General features: G+C 35.1%; 1 protein-coding gene and 2 long non-coding RNA genes across 7 annotated transcripts in view; 2 read left to right on the top strand and 1 right to left on the bottom strand.

Moving 5' to 3' along the window:
- Nucleotides 1–14,628, top strand: part of FAM133A (family with sequence similarity 133 member A) — a 53,418-nt gene extending 38,790 nt beyond the window's left edge. For 3 of the 5 annotated variants that reach the window (XM_079123099.1, XM_079123097.1, XM_079123100.1), the window contains one exon: nucleotides 11,641–14,628. In XM_079123099.1, coding sequence (XP_078979225.1) covers nucleotides 11,741–12,469 — 729 coding nt within the window. In that variant the 5' untranslated portion in view covers nucleotides 11,641–11,740 and the 3' untranslated portion in view covers nucleotides 12,470–14,628. The remainder of the gene's footprint in view (nucleotides 1–11,640) is intronic. The other 2 variants (XM_079123098.1, XM_079123096.1) reach the window with 1 other exon arrangement.
- LOC306650798 overlaps nucleotides 1–20,379 on the bottom strand; it is a 393,776-nt gene that overhangs the window by 278,731 nt on the left and 94,666 nt on the right. The gene's annotated exons all lie outside the window — the stretch shown is intronic.
- The window catches only part of LOC306650800, a 392,843-nt gene that overhangs the window by 279,094 nt on the left and 93,370 nt on the right, over nucleotides 1–20,379 (top strand). The window lies entirely within an intron of this gene.

Genomic DNA, 20,379 nt, shown 5'->3' with positions numbered 1-20,379 from the left:
CAGTGCTCTCAGTCCATAGACAGGCAGCTCCATTACTCAGGGTTGGAGGTGAAGCAGAATATGGTGGAAGAGTAATGCAGAGGGAAGCAGCCCAAATAATGATTAGGAAACAGCGAGAGAGAGAGACTCCAATTGCCAGATACAAAATATATACCCCAAAGTCATGCCCCAACGTCCACTTCCTCCTGCGACACTGTATTCACCTTCAGTTACCACTCAGTTGTTTCCCATCAGGAAATTAATGTTAATTAATTAAGGTTAAGGCTTCATAACCCAATCATTTATCCTCTAAACTTTCTTGCATTGTCTCACATATGAGCTTTTGGGGGATACCTCACATCCAAACTGTAACACAGCCACTTTTCCTATTCTAACATTCTTTAATAGTATAGGCTCTAAGTCAGTCTACTAGAGATGTAATCTTGTATTTAGCCCCTACTAACTATGTGTCCTTGGAAAGATTACTTAACCTTTCTGAAACATTTTCCTCGTTTGACAAATAGGGAAAATAATAGTAAGTACTTCATGTTGGTGTTAAGAATTAAATGAGATAATGTATGCAAACCACTTGGAATAGTACCTGTTCATGGTGAGTGCTACATAAAGTCATTATTATATGATTAATGATAATAGTCATAGGAATATCAAATCTTTACATTTTTATAGACTTTTACAAATTTCAAACCATGCCCAAAGAGTATTTTATTTGAACTTGGGGGCAGGGAATGGGATTGTAAAAGAAAATTAGCCTATACCAACTCTATTTTCACAAATGAGGACTGAGACACAGAAAGGTTATATGATTTGCCTGAGAGCACTCAGCAAGTAATGGGGCAACTGGGCCTTAACTTTAATGATAATGAACCCTAATGATGATTCGCTGCATGAGTGAAGTTAACATAGCTGCATAGTGAAATTTCTTAAGATCTTTTATCTCCCTTCATCTGGCCATCTCTTCCTTAGTGCTCTTCCTGGAATTGAGAGCTGTTTTCCCCCCTGAGGAATAGTGAGTGATCTTGCCACTTGGTTTTTCAAACCAGGTCAGACATGGAAGTATAGTCTCTTTTGATTCCAGCATAATAAAGTATATTAATACAAATTTGCATAGTTTATGATGCTTTAGTTCACTCCCTACTATTATTTCCAGTAGACATCTGTAATTTAATCAAATACATCTATATGCTCTGGCCTTTGAATTTTAAGGAAATTCATATACATAGTCATTTCTAATATGAGAAGATATGTGACTCATGCAAGTGTACTTCGCTTTAATAAATAACTGGTGGTTTTAACTGTTTCATAGCCAGTATAATCATACGTACACATCACATTTTTTTCTGTTCTCCATTTTCAGAAACAAATAAAAAACTCATGAAAGAGTAACAAATTTCAGAAGCTAATATTGAAGCATTGATAAATGTAAAACCAAGTAAGGCTGGACAAAGTCATGCATAAATACATGTGTTTTGAACTGTTTTCTCTGGAAAAATAGTAAGGAACTACCCTGGTAATTTGCTTCCTGTACCCAAGGCCCTATCTTTTATGCATTGTTAGAGGACATGACAAGTGCATCTTTGTAGAACTAGATCCTAGGGAAAAGTTGACAGATTTTTAGTATAAATCAGTTTGGGTGTACTGTGCCTTGCTTCAAGGGTTATCATATGGTCTTCAACTATAAAATATATCACTTTAACTTAACACCAAAATGTAGATAAAATTATAACTGAAAGATACATTTTTATCTCACTTTGAAAGTCAAAAGTAATATTCCATTTGCATATTGCTCATGAATTAAATTGATTTCAGATGTTCAGTGCTCAACAACACTCACTTAATGAGCTTTCTGGTTTGAGGATCTTGTCGGGGATTTCTGCAAAGTTCATTTTTGTTAAATAGAAACTGGGACAATGGGCATAGTATATGGGACAAACTTTATTTTTAAGGTTTATTTTTATAGTGGTACTCATATCACACATATGTTAAGAAATTAGTATTCATTTAGCTTTGGCTTATGTAAGATAACCCCTTGATTAAAGAGATTGATATTTCCAGGACTCTAGGACATTTTGGTTATATCATGCAAAATCAAGCCTTAACACTTCTAAAAACAATATTCTGGAGAAAAGTCAGTTATTAAGGAAGAATAAAGAAAGATGACAGTGAGTGTCCAAAACATATCTAATGCACTAATGAAATAAGTACCTTCTTGACAAATGCTTAATTGAATTTGGTACTTATGCATATACTTGTTTTATGTAGATTTTCTTAAACATTGACACTGGCACTATAGAAAATACTGTTACTTTTTTTCTTGACTTCTTGTTATGGTTTGGATGTGAGGTGTCCCCCAAAAGCTCATAGGTGAGACAATGCAAAAAGGTTTCGAGGAAAAATGATTGGGTTGTGAGAGTCTAACACAATCAGTGAATTAATCCCCTGATAGGGATTAACTGAGTGGTTCCCTAGTGATAGGTTATGACTAGAGGAAGTAGGAATTAGGGCATGGCTTTGGTGTATATATTTGTATCTGGAAAGTAGTGTCTTTCTCTCTCTCTGCTTCCTGATGATGTGAGCTGCTTCCCTCTGCCACACTCTTTCACTATGATGTTCTGCCTCATCTTGAGCCCCAAGAAATAGAGCTGGCCTTCTATGGACCAAGACCTCTGAAACTGTGAGCCCTCAAATGAACTTTTCCTCCTCTATAATTGTTGCTGTTCAGATCATTTAGTCACAGCAACAAAAAAGCAAACTAAAACACTTCTTCATTATGGCAAAATGCTAAATGTACAAATCATATGAATTTATTTCTTCTGAAGACCTTTGATCTTTAGTTTGTGCTCCAGGTCATTTTAAACAGTGCCAGAATTGTATGTAGAGAAGATCCATTCCTATAAGTTCAGTAACAATCATAATAACATGGCCTCTGTTGATGACAAGTCAGTCATGTCAACTAGGTATTTAATTCTAGTCAGCATAGGATTCTTATACTATCTATAAATAATTCATATCTTTATTGCTGGTGCCAGATATTTAATTCAAACTTAATTTGTGATTAAATTAAAAGCATTTCATGTATTTCCTGGCTCTGTCTGCTGACAAGGCCTAAAGAAATAATAGCCTAAAAGCAATGAGCACACCAGTACCCTGGTCTTCTTTTATAAATTTGTTCTACACTAAAATGAACAAGAAATCTTTGTAGAAATGGCTTATTCTAGGGCCAATGTAAGACATATACAAAATGATCCTTTTGAGAGCAAGAAAATGAATTGCTTAAAAACAAATAATGGTGATATGTCAAAGGGAGCCAACTAAAAAAACTCCCAATGGCCAAAGGTGGAACAATTTGAGAAACAAAATAAAATAGTATTTCCCAAAGGATGAAGTGAATAATGATGAATCCATGGTGGTGATAATAAATAAATGATTGAATGAATTAATTAATGGAGATGAAAAGATGAGTCTCCTATACAAAGGAATTCCAAATAATATATGTAGATACTCTTCCATTCAGTGGGTGGAGCCTAACTCCCCATTCCTAGGTATGGACTGCATATAGTGACTTCCTCCCAGAGGAGTACATTGGGGAAAGGGAAGAGAAATAAACTTAAAGTGGATAAAAAAGACATATTACCTTAGATAACAATATTAGTGATAAGTCACATTAGTGGTATGTATCCTAGATATCATATAATGCGAATGATACTTTACCTGTGTGTTCTTCCTAAGTACTTCAAATATAAGCCTAACTATAAAAAAATCAGTAAAATTCAAATATAAAACATGCTACAAAATAAGTAACTGATCATTGTTCATCAGAATGACACTCTGAGAAACTATGAGAGTCTAGGGGAGTGTTTTAGTCAGCTTTTTCACTGCTGTAACTAAAATACCTGACCAGAACAATTGTAGAGGAGGAAAAGTTCATTTGAGGGCTCATGGTTTCAGAGGTCTCAGTCCAAACACAGGCGGCTCAATTCCTCACAGCTTGAGGTGAGGCAGAACAGCATGGTGGGAGAGTATGGCAGAGGGAAACAGCTCACATGATAATCAGGAAGCAGAGAGAGACTCCACTCACCAGATACAAAAATATACCCCAAAGGCACTCCCCAATGAGCCATGTCCTCTAGCCACACCCTACCCACCTTCAGTTACCACTTATGGGGATTAACTCACTGATTGGGTTAAGGCTCTCATAACCCATCATTTCTGCTCTAAATCATCTGGCTTTGTCTCACACATGAGTTTTTGAGAAATACCTCACATCCAAACTATAACATTGCACCCCTGGCTCTCAAAAGCTCATGGTCATCTAACAATGCAAAATATATTTTGTCCATATCCACAAGTCCCCATAGTCCCAACAGTTCCAAGATTGCCCCAAAGCCCACGTCTAATGTCTCCTCTGAGATTCAGGGAAAGCTCTCATTATGAGCTCCTGTAAAAATCAAAAGTGATTTAAAGTATCCAATATATAAAGGTACAGAGTAAACATTTACATTCACAAAAATAGGGGCATAGAAAGAAGGGATGGGACCAAAGAAAGACTGAGACTACAGGCAAACAAGCCTATAATTCCGTGTTCAGCATCTGGAACACGTGGCATCGTAATGTTCTCTCTGAAAGGCTTATGTAGATCTTCCCCTGTGGCCTTGTTGCTTATGGCCCAAGTGGTCTTTCTGTTGTCTTGTCTCTGCTCAATTCCTGCAACTTTCCTAGGACAGTGTCCCACATTACAGGTATTTTTTAATCTCAGGGGTCTCCACTGCAACTTTGGCTTCCTCCTCACCTCCCTGTGCCTCACTTTCTCAGGGACTGCCCTCAGGGACTCTGACCCTGTTGCACTTTGCCTGGCTTCCCAGGCCTTCCTTTGAAATCTTGGTGGAAGCCCCCATGACCCCTAACTCCAGCTTCCTGCATTCCTGCATAACAAGCACCACATGGTTGACACCAAGGTTTGTGTCCATCTTGAGAGTAGCCAAGTTTCCAGGATCCTTGGCTGCAGTAGCTCTGAGTTCCTGGGTAGCTGAGCATGTTGAAAGAACTTAGCAGGCCCCCTTGTGCAAGGAGAGTACTCCACTGGTCTCTTCTCAAGAGAATTTTTACTTTTACTTCCTTGAGTCTGAGATGGTGTGGTCTTGCCAGCTCCTGAGATGCCCTCAAGCCATCTTTCTTAAGGTGGCAGTAATGTCTTTAATAACTGCTACTTCCTTAGCACCTGTTTTATTCCCACCCATCAAGTCCAAGTTTTTCAAGTATTTCTGCTCTGCTTTCTGCTCCTGAATATCAAAATAAACTTGGCTAAAAGCCTCCAGCAATACCCATGCCACCACCTGAATGCTATGCTGCCTAGAAATTTCTTCCTCCAGATTAAAGAGTTCATTGTGGCTTTTGAAATCAGCCTCACAGAAAGTCTCAGGACATGGGCAAAATGCAGGCAACTTCTCAGCCAGAATGTAACATGAATGGCCTCTAATCCTGTTACCAGTAGTGTATTCCTTTTCCTCTAAAACCTCTTGAGCCCTGTCTTCCCAGTAATTCTAAAGCCATTTTAAATAAAAAGTTGGTTTAGTATTTGCAGTGATGGATATGTTGAGGTAATTATTCTACATTGTTTTTATAAATCATAACATTTCTTTGTACCCCATAGGTTTATACACCTATGATTTGTCAATTTCCAAATTAAAATAATTCTTAGTAGTTTAAGGCATTTTGCTTCATTAGCATTAAAACTGAACAATAATGATTGTTTTATGAGTATAAAATAAAAAATGAATTACAATGTTAAGATGAATAAGAGGGTGATAGATTCAATTTTCTTACAACAAACACTTGAATAAAATTTGTATTTGGGGCCTCTCCTAAAGCCATCCTTTTCTATTTTATAACTTGCATCTGTAGTACTTTGTTTGCTGCTCTAAGCTTTCTGGTATCATACTTAAGATTATATAACCATCCCTTGTCATTTGAAGACAATTCTGTAGAGGGAAGAAAGAGGAAGCAGCGTTTTAAATTCTGCTATCTTCCCTAGAATGACAAATGCTCCATGACAACAGCTGTGCTGGAGGGAATTCACCTGAGGAGGATAGCTTCAACACAGTATAGTTTTCTATCATGTTGATCCCTCTCAAGATAAGAGCAATGATTCCTCCTTCAGAACACTCATGTTAATAATTAAAATAGGATGTGTTCATACTGGAGTTTTATATAGTAGAAAAGATGTCATATTATACATGGTTGCTAGAGCTAAGTATCTAAGTATTTCCAGGAATTTGCAAAGCATTATTAAGTTTCACTACAAATACTCTATCTCTTATTTGGCTTCTGAATTAGATTGAGCTGCAGTTGTTCTCTGTGTTGTCATCCACAACAAAATGTGGCCCAAATGTGTGGTAATTAAATGTTTTATTAGTATATATGTGAAAATTATTATCATTTTAAAATTTAGATATGTTGCTATGTTGAATTCATGATTTTTATCACAAGGTCCTCATCCAAATGTCCAGATATTTATAGAAGAGTTGGGTGCTTTAGATTAAGTATCAGTGAGATTTGTCAAGTATCTTTTATTAATTTTTTTTTTATTTTTCACAGTCTGCATTTTGATTGAAAAAGATTTTCACTCAAGTGCATGTGTCTGTGGGAATTCATCAACAATTTTACCTCTCACTAAAATTCAATGAAATGATTTATAAAATAGAGCTCTATAAAATAACTAGATTCATTGGTATTTGCAATATAGACTACAATATAAAGCTTTGAAATATGCTTTTAATAAGCTTACATTCATATTAACATTTGCCTGAACATGTTCTGTGACAAGTGATAAAAAGAAGGAGAAATTGAGATGAACTAGTTTATTATAGTATATGAATATTTTGCATTGACCTCAGCTTTTGGTTTTTACCTGAAAGCCTTAGCATGAGATATTTCTTTTGCTTGGAATATGCAATCAACTATGGCTCTTTTTTACTTCCATTCTGTTTAACCCCTTCTTCTTGCTAGCTTTGATTATACCCATTAGGTCTCACATTATGTATCAATAATAGTATCTTGTACTATTTAATAGTGTCTTGTACTTTTATATTTCCAATCACAATTATAATATCTTCGTTTTATATTTGTATAAATTACCAGACCATACTCTCCATGACATATAACATAGCATCTGACATATAATAGATGATACAAAGAGAATTGTTATAAGAATTTGTAAACACACTCTATTATAACACCTTGTTTATAAGGATGGATGTCACAATTTAAGCAATATGGTATATTACCATCTTTCATGCCAATAGAGATATAAATCATGGGGGCGGTTTGTTCTATAATAGAAGTAGAGAAACAAAGTGTTTCTGAGAAGAGACTTTGTTGATGTCATTTTCTCTTTATCTTTTGGGAAAGGAGCACATATACTCTGCAGTTCCAAAGGCCTCTCAAACACTTGCGTACTGTCATTTCCCTCTCCCATTAGCCTCTGCTATTATTCCAACTTTTAATTACTGTCCAAAACCGCCTATGCTCTTCTGGTCTTAGCAGATGACCTTAGCACCTACCAGGGAGTGAAAACAAAGGCTATTATATGAGCAATACTTAAGCTTTCTTCCTTTTACCTCCTATCACTTATCAAAAAATACCTGCATCCATACTTTCTTTTCTTGTCACATCAGTTATCCCCTCTCTTACCTTTTTTAACCTGTTTCTCTTTGTACTCTCCTATTCTAAATATCCTGTGAATGTGCTCAATTCTCTTCCATGCTAAAAACAAAGAACAAATTTTTTCTCTAACTCTGCATTCATCATTATTTTTACCTTCTCCTTATTTTCCTTCTTTATTGAGACTATGTACTTTAGATCTCTATCCTCTCACCTCCCATTCTTTAACTCACTGTCATCTTTCCTCACTACTTATTTGTAATTGCATTATCAATGATTACTAATGACTTCTTAGTATCTAAGTATAATGAATTTTTCAGATTATATTTTACTTTATCTACATTTTACATTTTATATTGGTGTCTATGACATTCTTTCTTTGTTTTTAGATTTTTTTATTATGGTTTAGATATGAGGTGTCCCCTAATAATTCATATGTGAGATGATGCAATGAAATTTAGAGGTAAAATGATTGGGTTATGAGATCCTTAACCTAATCCACTTGAATGTATTAACTGGGTGATAACTGTAGGAGGGCAGGGTGTGGCTGGAGGAGGTATGTCACTGGACATATTCCTTTGGGGTTCACATTTTGTCCCTGGTAGGCAGAGCTCTCTCTTTGCTTTCTGATTGCCATTAGCTATTTTCTTCCTCCACACACTTCTGTGTTGATGTTCTGCCTCACTTAAGCCCAAATCTATAGAGTTCACCATTCATGGACTGAGACCTCAGAAATCATGAACAAAATAAACTTTTCCTTCTATAATTATTCTTTTCAGTTTTGTTTTGTTTTGTTTTGTTTTTTTGTCATAGTGGAGAAAAAACTGATTCGAACAAAAAGTAAAGATAATACCTGTGAGCTGGGGATATAGTTCAGTTGGTAGAGTGTTTAACTTGCAAGCACAAGGCCCTGGGTTCAATCCCCAGTACCACAAAAAAAGATAATATCTGCTAGTAATAGAACATGTAAGCATCACAGAGTCATGAGGAATAATTGTAATTGCTTTGAAACTTTATTCTACCTATGTTTCTGTGTCTCTTACTTTGTTTTCTGATACTGATCTAGCTTTTATATGCTGGATAATATTCTAAAGTGGTCTTTATGGGCTTTTCTTTCACTGTTAACATGTTGTTTGTTAGATACAAGGCTTAAACATTTCTTTTTCAGTTAAATCCCTTCTTCAAGATACTTTTTCTTTCATGACTCCCACCATCACTCTATGACTGCTGTTCCTATATCTCTAACTTAAATCACTTTCCAGAGTGCCAACACCCATACCTCAAATTTCTTATGTACAGATTAATCCAGATGTCTCAAAGGTACTTATGACTTTATGGAACCAAAGTGGAACCTAGAACCTTTTCTCAAAGTCTCTGCCATTATGTATATCATCTAGTCCTTGGCATTTTCTTTATCTAGTGTCTCAAGTTGGAACCCTTCCCTAGATTCTGTTTTCTCTCTCATCCTTTGTATCCAATTGGTCACTAATTTCATAGAATAGTCTTTATCTCTCATATATTTTCTCCTCTCTTTATTCACAACATCATGGTTTTAATTCAGACTTTTTTATTCTTATCTACATGAATAATTAGATGGTCTCATTGCCTCAAGTGTTACCTGACTCTAGTCCACTTTTCAACTTGAAATAATTGTTTCTTAAATACTCAAAGATGACATATCACTTTCCTGCTTAAAATAGTTAATTTATCACCATTAGCTTCCCTGTAAGTCCCACAGGGTAAATTCCAGTGTCCTTAGTATAGCATCCAAGGCCTTTGTGAACTGGCCTTTGCCTGTCTTTCTAGATGATATCAGGATTAGGTCCAAAGGAACTGAAATTAAAATGAACAATGCTATTGTAAATGTCAAGTAGCAGAAAGAACCAGCAAGTTGAATATAAACTAAAATCCTTAAGGGCTTCTGATGTTGATCAAGGCAAGAACACAATAATATTTGAGGGGAAGAATAAGAATGAAAACAACAGAAAGATCTAAGAGGAACTGGACAGAACTAAAGGGAAGGAGAATAACATGAAGAAAACAGCAAATCAAATACAGGAAACCATCACCAAATTTACTGAAATGTTTGTGGCATTGAGCTTATGAAGGGTAGGTATGTCACGTTGACTTAAAGGGTCAGAGTCAAAATGGGAGGCTGACAACAAAATATTTGCTATTTCACACCATCTTTCTCTTTAAAAAATACTTTGTTGGCTCCCTATCAACTACAGGACAAAATACGTGAGTTTAAAATGACCCAAGAGGGCCTCCATAATCAGACTTCTTCCTGTTTATATAGCCTTACATCCTGTCCCTGCCCTCTTTCACTTTAGGCTCCATCAACACTAATTAGATGATGCTCTTTCAAATCCCTAAGTTTATCCACATACTGTTTTCTCTTCCTGAGAGGTCCTTCAATTCTGTATTTCCTGGGTAAACTCCTGTTCATCCTTCAAATTCTTATACAGAGGCCACTAACTCCAGAGCCTTCCTCTGAATTTTCCTCTCTCCCAGATTCACCCCATCCATCCATCAATTTATTACTGAGCAAATACTTATTAAGTATTTAGAATGGGCCCCATTCTGTTATATATTGGGAACATCATGATGAATAAGATGGGCCAAACATGGCTTTTACCCATCTTGGCCTTGCATTTATCAATACACATGTACAACCACAGAAAAAAATGAAATTGTTACCAATTTAATAAGTTTTTTACGTTAAAGAAACAAGGAGCTAGGATGTAGAGAATGAGGGTAAGGCATTGACAGAGGGAACCTGCTTGAGTGTAAGGTTGAGCTATATGAAATTGTTGATGTTTGAAATGTTTATGTCTTATAAAATAAGACGGTTTATGTAATTAAACTTAATAGTTGCCCTTCTGAGGCACTGACATTTAAACTGAGACCTGAAGCTTGGAGATTGGCATGTTTCACAAACCAGGAGAAGACAGGAGGGAATATAATTGAGAAAAGTGACTGACTAGATTAAAGTAAGTAAAAGAAGAAAAGAGGATAATATAAGACATTTATAGGAGTTTTTATTTGATTCTCATTGAAATACAAAGTCATTGGAGTGTTTTATGATCTCTGTAATTGTAGTTTGGTACTGAAATGGAAGGGAATGAGGGTAAAAATAGAGCTGCCAATTAGGATTAATGTAAAGAGTCAATATAATGTGCTATATGTGATGGGTCTGGAATCAGGTAACCTTGATTTAAATCCTGAATACTTCATTTATTAGCCCTTTACTTTATGCAAGTTATAACCAAATTCCCCAAGCCTCAGTTTCTCCATCCATAAAATAGGGATAATAATAGAATTGACTTCATAGGTTTTAGTCTAGTGATTGAATGAGATAATCCATTGCAAAGCACTAAGCGGTCTCTGTCAGATAATAAAAAATAGATACTAAAAAATAATAGTCCAAGTGAGAGAGGATAGTTGATGAAAATATATTTAGAGAGAAGTGAAGGGATGTGGAAACTATCATAGAAGTTTAAACAGCAAGATTTAGTAATGGATTGGATGTGAGATTTGAGGGAGGAGGATTTTTCTGGTATTACTCTCAGGTTTCTGTCAAATGTTATGGAGTGGATTTTGCTGCAATTTCCTAAATTGGAGAAGGTCTAACTGGTACAGATTTTAACTCTATAAATTTCCCCATATGTAGCATATGAGGCAAGAATGAGAGAAAAAGATATGTGTCTGTCATATCATATAAAAGGAAATAATTAAACATTTTAGATACCTGTCAGAACATTACATGAAATATATAAAACACTTCATGCTGTATTCATACCATAGTGTCTGTAATTGCAAAAATCTTAAATGTATATTTTGTTTGTTCCCAATACATAAGATTTTGGAAGTTTCTACTGAACTACATACTATACATGATAGGCAGTGCAGAATAAAGTTTATGTTTTTATTTTGTCTTATATTAAAGGTGTTTTGTAATCATTCTATTTGCTTCTTTCACAGAATGGAACATGCTTGGTATACTATCAGATGAAGAATTTAAGGAGAGTGTCTATCTTGTTCTCCTTGGCAACTGAGTCTGCTCTGAGAACGGTCAGGCACCATGGGGAAGCGGGATAACCGGGTGGCCTACATGAATCCTATAGCAATGGCCAGGTGGAGGGGCCCAACTCAGTCTGCAGGCCCAACAATACAAGATTATCTGAATCGACCAAGGCCCACCTGGGAAGAAGTGAAGAAACAATTAGAAAATAAAAAGAAAGGCTCGAAGGCCTTAGCTGAATTTGAAGAAAAAATGAATGAAAGTTGGAAGAAAGAGCTTGAAAAAAGCAGAGAGAAATTATTAAGTGGAAGTGAGAGCTCATCCAAAAAGAGAGAAAAAAAGAAAAAGAAAAAGAAGAAATCTTGTCGGTTGTTATCTTCTTCATCAAGTGCTGATTCTTCAAGCAGTTCTTCAGATTCAGAAAATGAGGAAAAGAAACAAGGAAAAAAGAGAAAGAAAAAGAAGAACCGATCACACAAATCATCAGAATGCTCTACATCTGAACCAGGATCAGAGAGCAAGGAATCTGTAAAAAAGAAAAAGAAGTCAAAGGTGGAAATAGGGAAAGAAAAGTGTATTAGAAGTCTCAGCAAAAAGAGAAAGAAGACTTATCCTGAAGATAAACCATCATCACCAGAGTCCTCATTAGAATCAGATCACGAAGAGGAGGTACAAGCCAAAAAGAAGAGAAAGCGTGAAGAGCAAGAAAAAGCAATGGAAAAAGTAAAGAAGAAGAAAAAGAAACAGCACAAGAAACGTAGTAAAAAGAAGAAAAAGAAGTCTGGTTAAAGTCACAAGTCAGGATAACATCAAGAAAAAAAGCAAGCCTTCATATATTTTTTAAAAATAACAAAATCTGAAGGAAACTTCAACTGTGAAAGTTAGGGCATATTTACCAAAATGCATGAGTTTCCCTGTGTTAGTAGAGTTATCCCTGAACTTTGAGTTGCCATTCAAATGCCACTGTGCCAGAAAGGGCCATACTTGTTGCCTGCAGCTTAACTATTGGGTTTTGTTTGTTTGTCTTTCCTCCCAGTGGTTATTCCTATGGGAGCTAAAACTCTGTTGTCATACTAGTGGTTATAACATTTAGAATTAAAGTAAAATGTTTTAGATAATGAATAATCCTGACCAAAAAAGTGTGTCTAAGATTAAATATATCTAATTTGTATACATCTTTAAAATATAATCAGAACTATCCTGACAATATAGTTAACATTTTTGAAGCAAGGACTTAATATTGATGTCTCAAAATCCTTACTTTTGTAGATGTTTATTTTATTTTCCTGTTTTTTCTTTGGTAAATTTTTGTTTACATGGAGAAAGGGCTTACAGCAAGCAATGGGGGAGTGTGTTTGCTACTCTGGCTAGCTGAATAGTGTGCCTTTGATCCTTAACATCCTATGTTTGCCAGTGCAGCAGCCATTTTTTTCTTACTTAGTGAAGTTCTGGGATGTTGTTGTATGCTGCTTCAGGTGAACAAGAAAGTCAGCAAGTTACAGCATAAGTAAGCCCCCCAAACTATGACATTTACCTCCATTTTAGCACTATTCACTATATAGTACTGAATAATATTTAGCATTAGGTTATTACATAGATTGAATTAACTTTGCTACCCACCAGAGGGGAATCATTTTAAACAGTTTCTGGTATTTTTGCTTAGCAAAATTCTGAAATTTTATTGCATTTTTTATACAGTTGTTTTAATTATCCAATACTATTCTTTATAACCAATGATCCTTTTTTAATATGATTTATGCTTAGGATAAGAATTTCAAGTTTGTAGTTTCTTAATCTTGCTATATTAATTTCATCACTCTGTGTTTAATTGCACACTTGCCAAAACACTTAGCCTGTAAAAAGAAGGTTTTTAAAAAATATTTAATGCCTTCATATTGAAGCTGGTTTACTGTAAGCAAGTTGAGTGCCAGACCTCTAGTACGCTGTGTATCTTGTTACATAAAACTACTGCCAAAATCTTAGTATGTTATTTAAAATTTTCTTGTCTTAAGCATTTATATTGAATTAAAATAGGAGTTAAATTCATGTGATAAAGACATTCTTTATCTCCCTCTGTCCATATTTTACTAAGATTTGGTGCCTTGTGTCTGTTCCTGTTTTCATGTTTACTACTAATGTTAAAAATTAGTTGAAAAACTATTTTTACTTTACATTTTATATATCAGAGTAACAAATTATAAATTTATGTCTCGAAAATACCTATTACAGAGGATATGCCAACTGTAATGTCCTAGGTACAAAGTATGTTGATATGATGAGAGGCTCAGTAGCTATTTTTCAATAGCTGATTTAATTTTGGCTTCCTTAAATCACAAAATTATAAAGACAGAAAACATCTAATAGATGAATAACAAACATATTGGCTCTCAAAATTTTTCCAGTGACAATACCAGAATCTCTCAGTAAGTTTGTTGGAGCATTATAATAATGCCATGTTAGGTTACCTTAGAGCTTTGTAACTTTAGCTCTGTCTTAAAAATATATCTATATGTATATGCTGATAAAAACTATTACATTTAAGGGATATTTTGTATCCATATAGAGTTTTTCAAGATTATTGTTTGTTAAAATGTTTTTTAAAATCTTATATTATTTGTAGAATATGGTAAAGACACCTACAGCTCATCATATATCTGTGTGCTCCCATTCACTTTCCATACCCTTGTAGTTAGGTGATGCCATTTGACTACTTCTAGCAGAGGGATTGAAAACAGAAGTGCTGTGTCATTTCCATACTGGATCTGTTAAAAGTCCTGCATGACCCTCCAGCTTTCTCTTTACCTGCCACCATAACCTGAAAGTAATGACACCGACCTTCAGATGGATGCAACCGGTATCTTTATGTCCTTGTTTAGAAGCATCTGCCCTGGAAAGCTGATGGACTTGCAGTGGACTTTTTTGAGAATAAGAAATAAATAGTTGTGTGTTAAGCCATTGAAATTTTGGGTCATTTTTTATTGCTGTAGCATCACCTAACCTAATATGACCAATAACACAGACTTTGCAATGTCTCTTTCATTGTTAACATTTAAGGAACTCACCTATTATCACATCTTCCTGTAGTTTGCAAGTTCACACTGAGATAATTTATGCCATTGTAGAAGGAAATGTTAAGTGCATTTGCATTGGACTTTACATGCTGACTGAGGAAGTAGGTAGCCTAGCACCACATTTCATTTTTCTGATTAGCCCAATGTTCCAGTAAAGTGTTTAGGAAGACTACTTTAAGAGCACTCATTGAGTCTTAATAGAGAAGAAGAATTCTATTTTTTAGATCTAAGTGTAGAAATTCTGATAGAGAAAAGTACTATAGGAATATATAAAGAACAATAGACTAAGGTTTAGGTGAATATTTAAGCCATGGCCAGCAGATTGAAAGCAAAATTTTTTTCCTTATGTTAAAAGCCCTAAAGTTGTTATTACTGATTTGTTTTATATAATTAGAAAGAATAATAAATTTAGCCATAAGATTCAAGTATCTTTAACTATAGAAAGGGAAATAGTGAGAAAGTTAATAAGAAAAGGAAGGGAGATGAGAAAAATTGATTCAATCCAGACTGGGAATTTAATTGAGATCACAAGACTGAAAAATCTCAGGCTAAAGATGAACATTTAGATTAGAGAAAAGGAAAATGAATAAAAATTCAGGGTTCTGGTTTTATATCTTGTAATAAAAATATAAAAATTTATTTTGTGGAGGAAATTAAACATTCAACCTTGTGACATTTCTGTAGTGATTATGATTCATCATATTTATTTTAAAAGAAATATTTAATCTGAGATATTTGTATGTAGCTATTCAATGCCCCTTGAAAACTGTTATCAGACCTTCAGGTACACCTATGTGCTGAAGTGACTTACCAGTCTTTCATGCAAACAAGAGTTGCAAATAAGGTGTGTTCTTTCATCAAATGGCTCTACCACTTTTTCTTGACTCCTTCATGGCACTTAACTTAGTTTGCCTTGAATTATGTATTTTGTGTACTTACAGATTCTAGTTGTTAAGACTCTAGATTTCAGCTAAGCACTAGGTTGAAATTCTTTTTCTACCATTTCTTGGTATGTTACCCTAAGTAAATTATTTCACCTTTTTTGTGATTCAATCCTCTCATACACCGAAGCAGGAAGAAAGAAATATCTATCTCTAGGACTATTAGTACAAGACAAAACCCATGAAGCATTTTACACAGTGCCTGGCACATAGTAAGTGCACACAAAATGTTATTCTTTTTCCTCTTCCTATTATTATCATCATCATCATCATTATTACATTGTCACTCCATACAGAAAGGTAGAGGCTATTCATCTTTAATCCTTGTAATGATGGTACCTAATATTTTTGCTTATGATGGGTGTCACCTAAATTTCATTAAATTGAAGCAGTTTTTCAGGCCCTGGGAGAAAAGATAATGAATACAGTGTGTTAGATGTTATATATTAGCTCCCTGACTTTCTACAGTGACTTGAGATATACACTTCAACATTCACCTCTTTATACAATTCAATGGTTTGTTTTGTTGCTTTTTTTTGAGACACATTTATTTAGGAAAGCAGATACACATTCAAGAGAGATGTGGGTTTTCAGGGAATAGACAGTTTTGGGGTGTGTAAAGGAAGAAATAACACGTTTAAGGGAGAATGCCAGCCATCTTGAGTAAGAAACTTTTGGAGTAAACCAAGGAAACCATACTTATAGAAGAATGTGGGCTACCTCCCAAAGGAGAGAAATCCCAGTGGTTTCAGTGTATTTACAAACACATCCAAGCATAGTCCACAGTCAATGTTAGAACATTATAATCACTTAAAAAGAAATTCCATATTATTTATTCTCTTTGACCCCACTCCCATAGCCTCTCTAGCTCTAAGTAACTACTGATACATTTTCTCTTTTTCTCTGGACGTTTCATGTAAGTGAAATCATACCATATGTGAACTTCTGTGGTTCACTTCTTTCATTTAGCATAATACTTTCAAGTTCCATCCATTTTGTAGTATGCATCAAAAAATTTATACAATGATAAAGTGAAAGAAAATCTAGTGTATCCTACAGAATTTCCACTAGAACCAGGAGAAACACCATCTTCCATATTTACATATGTGAGTAACAACTTCATTTTCACTACTTAAAAATATGAATTATACAGAAAATTATTGAGGTGTTATATTTCCTGGATATAAAATTGTCCAGATGAGGATTCATAGAAATTGGGATCATTTTTATAATGAAGGCTGATAACATTAAATTGGCATGAGTATGAATCCTGTTCAGAAACTTGGCAAGTATAAAATCGTTTTAAGGAGAGCATGGATATGCTGATTTTCCCTTCAGTAGACTACTACTACTTTCGTTTAATCAGGAACCCTGTGTAGTGTTTTGGCATGTCTTTTTCCGGAGACTATGAAAATTAGTAATTATCATTTATTGGTAACATTGCCATTTGAAATAATCTTATTGATTGAGTTAGCATTGTTTTGCACATGTGGAGGAAATAAGTCTTTTATTTTTTTTTTCCTTGAAATTGAGTTTAAATGGAATATGTAGAATTATATACTGCAAAGTGATCATCCATTCTGCCATTTGAATTGACATTAGTTTTCAAAAAATCTTGGTCAAATATCCAGTGAAAATATGACCTTGTAAAATCCATACAAGGAGAAAAGCCCAGGTAGTTTGATAGTTTCTACATTTGACTTGTGCATCTTACTCTGTGACAAGCCTGCAGAGTATGAGGTTAGTATTCACTGCATTGAAGACTACTTTCCTTGGTAGTTTTAGGCAGTGGAATTGCATCAAAAACTTGTTACACTAAGATTTCCAAATACATTCAGACCCAGATACTAGAAAGGGAAGCATTAAATTGTTCAAGTAAGTTATGAGCTTAGTAAGAAGGACCAATTCCACCCAACCTTTAATTCCTGACTGTGAGAGAAATGGCAACATTTATTGGTCACTGGTTGTAGATATATATTGCATCCTTTAGGGTAAGATCCTACTCACAGGTTGTTTTCTCCTATTTGGCATAAAAATGAGTCTCCAGTAAGTCACATAAAGCACACAAGACCAATTAATTATGTGGGTATGAAACCATGACTGTGAAATGCATCTCCTGGTTAGAGATAATGTTTTCTGTGATACCATGACAATGGATAAAGGCATTCTATAAATCCATGAACAATAGGGCTGACACAATCTCTCCAGGCAAAGAAGGAAAATTTATGTCGAGAATATGTGCCAATTCTACCAAGAACAAAGTGTTGCCTCTTTTGTAAGGGGAAAGGTCCAATGTAAACAATCTGTCACACGATTGCCTGCTAACCCATTGAAAATGATTCCATATTAGAGGCTAAGTGTTGACCAGTGCTGTTAGCAGATGGACACTCAGAAGCAGTGGCAATGATCAAGTCAACTCTGACAAAGAGCATATTGTTGAGTCCATAAATGGCTTCTAACTCTGCTACCATGTGCTTTCTGTACATTATTCCATTGAATGAGTGTCAAGGTGATCAGGGAAAGAGGCTAACTAACCTGTAGAACAGATCATCTTCTCCATTTGATTATTGAGATATTCCTCTGATATGGAAATCCTCTGGTCAGCAGTTCCAGGGGCCATGAATATTTTCACACTATTAGCCCGTTCCAGAAGGTTCATCCAAATACCTCCATGCCATGACTTCTTGTCATTGATTCTGATTTTTCCAGACACCTAACAAAGCTGTTAGCCTTTGCTCTTGGACTAATGTAGTTTCATATATGAGGGCATCTCTCCTTTAACTGATGTGTAAAATTGGACATACTATTGAATGTTCTTCCCACTGGGAAAAATTTCTTTCACCAGTTGAGTTTCATAGCCATCTCTTAGTGGTATTGATATACCATGCAGATCCCCATGTGAAAAAGGCCCATTCTTTCTTTTCCTCATTACATATACATAAGGAGCTCCTCATAAGGTAATAGATATGATTAAGGAAGAATTAGTAAATCAGTATAACTGCATACTATAATATTCTGAGATATCTGCTCTTAACTTTTTAATAGACGTTTTTTAGAACAGTTTTAGGTTCACAACAAAATTGAGCAGAAAGTACAGAGTTCCCATATACTCCCTTTCCCATGCATGCACAGCCTCCCCAATTGGTATGTGTTGGATCTTAAATATCACCCAATGTCCGTGTGTTGAAGACTTATCACCAGCTTTTGAGGCTGTTGAATTTCTTTAGGAGGTGGTTCCTAGTGAAAGGAAGTTGGGTCATTGAATACATGCCCTTGAATGGGGATATTAGGACTCTGGTCTCTTCCTCTTACTATTTTCACTTCCTGACCACCACAAGGTAAGCAAAATTCCTCCAACACACACTACCACTATGAAGTACTATGCCACCATGGGCCCAAAGCAATAGGACCAAGTTACATTGGACCAAAACCCAGAAACTGTGAGTCAAATTATAACTTTCCTCCTTCTGAGTTGATTTTCTCAAGTATTTGTCACAGTGAAAGAAAGGTGACAACACACCAATTATCAGTATCCTGCATATATGTTTAAATTGATGATCTTTCATCCACAAAACATTTTTGCCCAAAGTTCATAGATGACATTAGGATTTACTGTTGATGGTGTGAATTCTATGGATTTTGAACATGGATCCATTATTAAAGTATTATATAGAAGAGTTTCACTACCCTAAATATCCTCTATATTACATCTAGTCATCCCTTCTTCCTTCCTAAGCCCTAGCAACCACTGAATTTTTTAGTATCTCCATAGTCTTGCTACTTCATGAATGTCATATAATTGGGATCATCCAGTATGCAGCCCATTCAGGATGGATTCTTTCACTTAGTAATGCACACTTAAGATTCCTGTATGTCTTTTTACGCTTGATAGTTCATTTCTTTTGAGCTTTGAATAGTATTCCATTGTCTGGATATATCACGATTTATCAATTTGCCTTCTGAAGGATATCTTTGTTGTTTCCATATTTTAGCAATTATGAATAAAACTGTTATATACAGCTGTGTTTTGTAGGTTTTGAGTGGCCATAACGTCATCTTTTTTGAGTTAAATACCAGAATGTGACTGCTAGATCTGCTGCTTATAATTTGACATTTCCTTCCAGATCTATTTAGGCCAGGTAAATACAGCTTCAATTTTATAGTGAAATGCTGCTGCATGCATCCAAATTCATGTTTATTTGAAGCAGAATTACTTCATCCTAAACAATACAATATCTTCTAGGACCCATTCATAAACAAGGTTCTACTTTTCAAATCAGGGATAGATTAGGGTAAGACCTTTATCTTTATCCTAAGCCTAAGGGTTCTGTGCTATTATTCTCCAATTAGGGTTTACAAGAGAGACTGCATACAACTTGTTTTGCCAAAGAAAATCATATACATTCAAGACCTCTGGTTCATAATGTCTTAGTAGTGAAACATGTTAACTTGCAGCCTGGAACTTGTGGGGAGCTCATACTCCTCTAGCACCCACTTGAAATGAGAAGCTTTTCTGATCACCAATAGGTCTGTCATAACAGCATACCAAATATGTTATATGTTGCCTTATGAATCCAAAGATATCCACCAAGCATTATACCTATTTTTTGTTGGTGGTGGTAAAAATGGAGCAACATGTCTTTAATTTTGGAATATACCCAAGACTAATAAGCTTTGTAACTTTAGT

The sequence above is a fragment of the Sciurus vulgaris genome (assembly GCF_902686455.1).
Source record: "Sciurus vulgaris genome assembly, chromosome: X".
NCBI lineage: Eukaryota > Metazoa > Chordata > Mammalia > Rodentia > Sciuridae > Sciurus > Sciurus vulgaris.
Note: the sequence above shows the minus strand (reverse complement) of the source record. Positions and strands in the feature narration are given on the sequence as shown.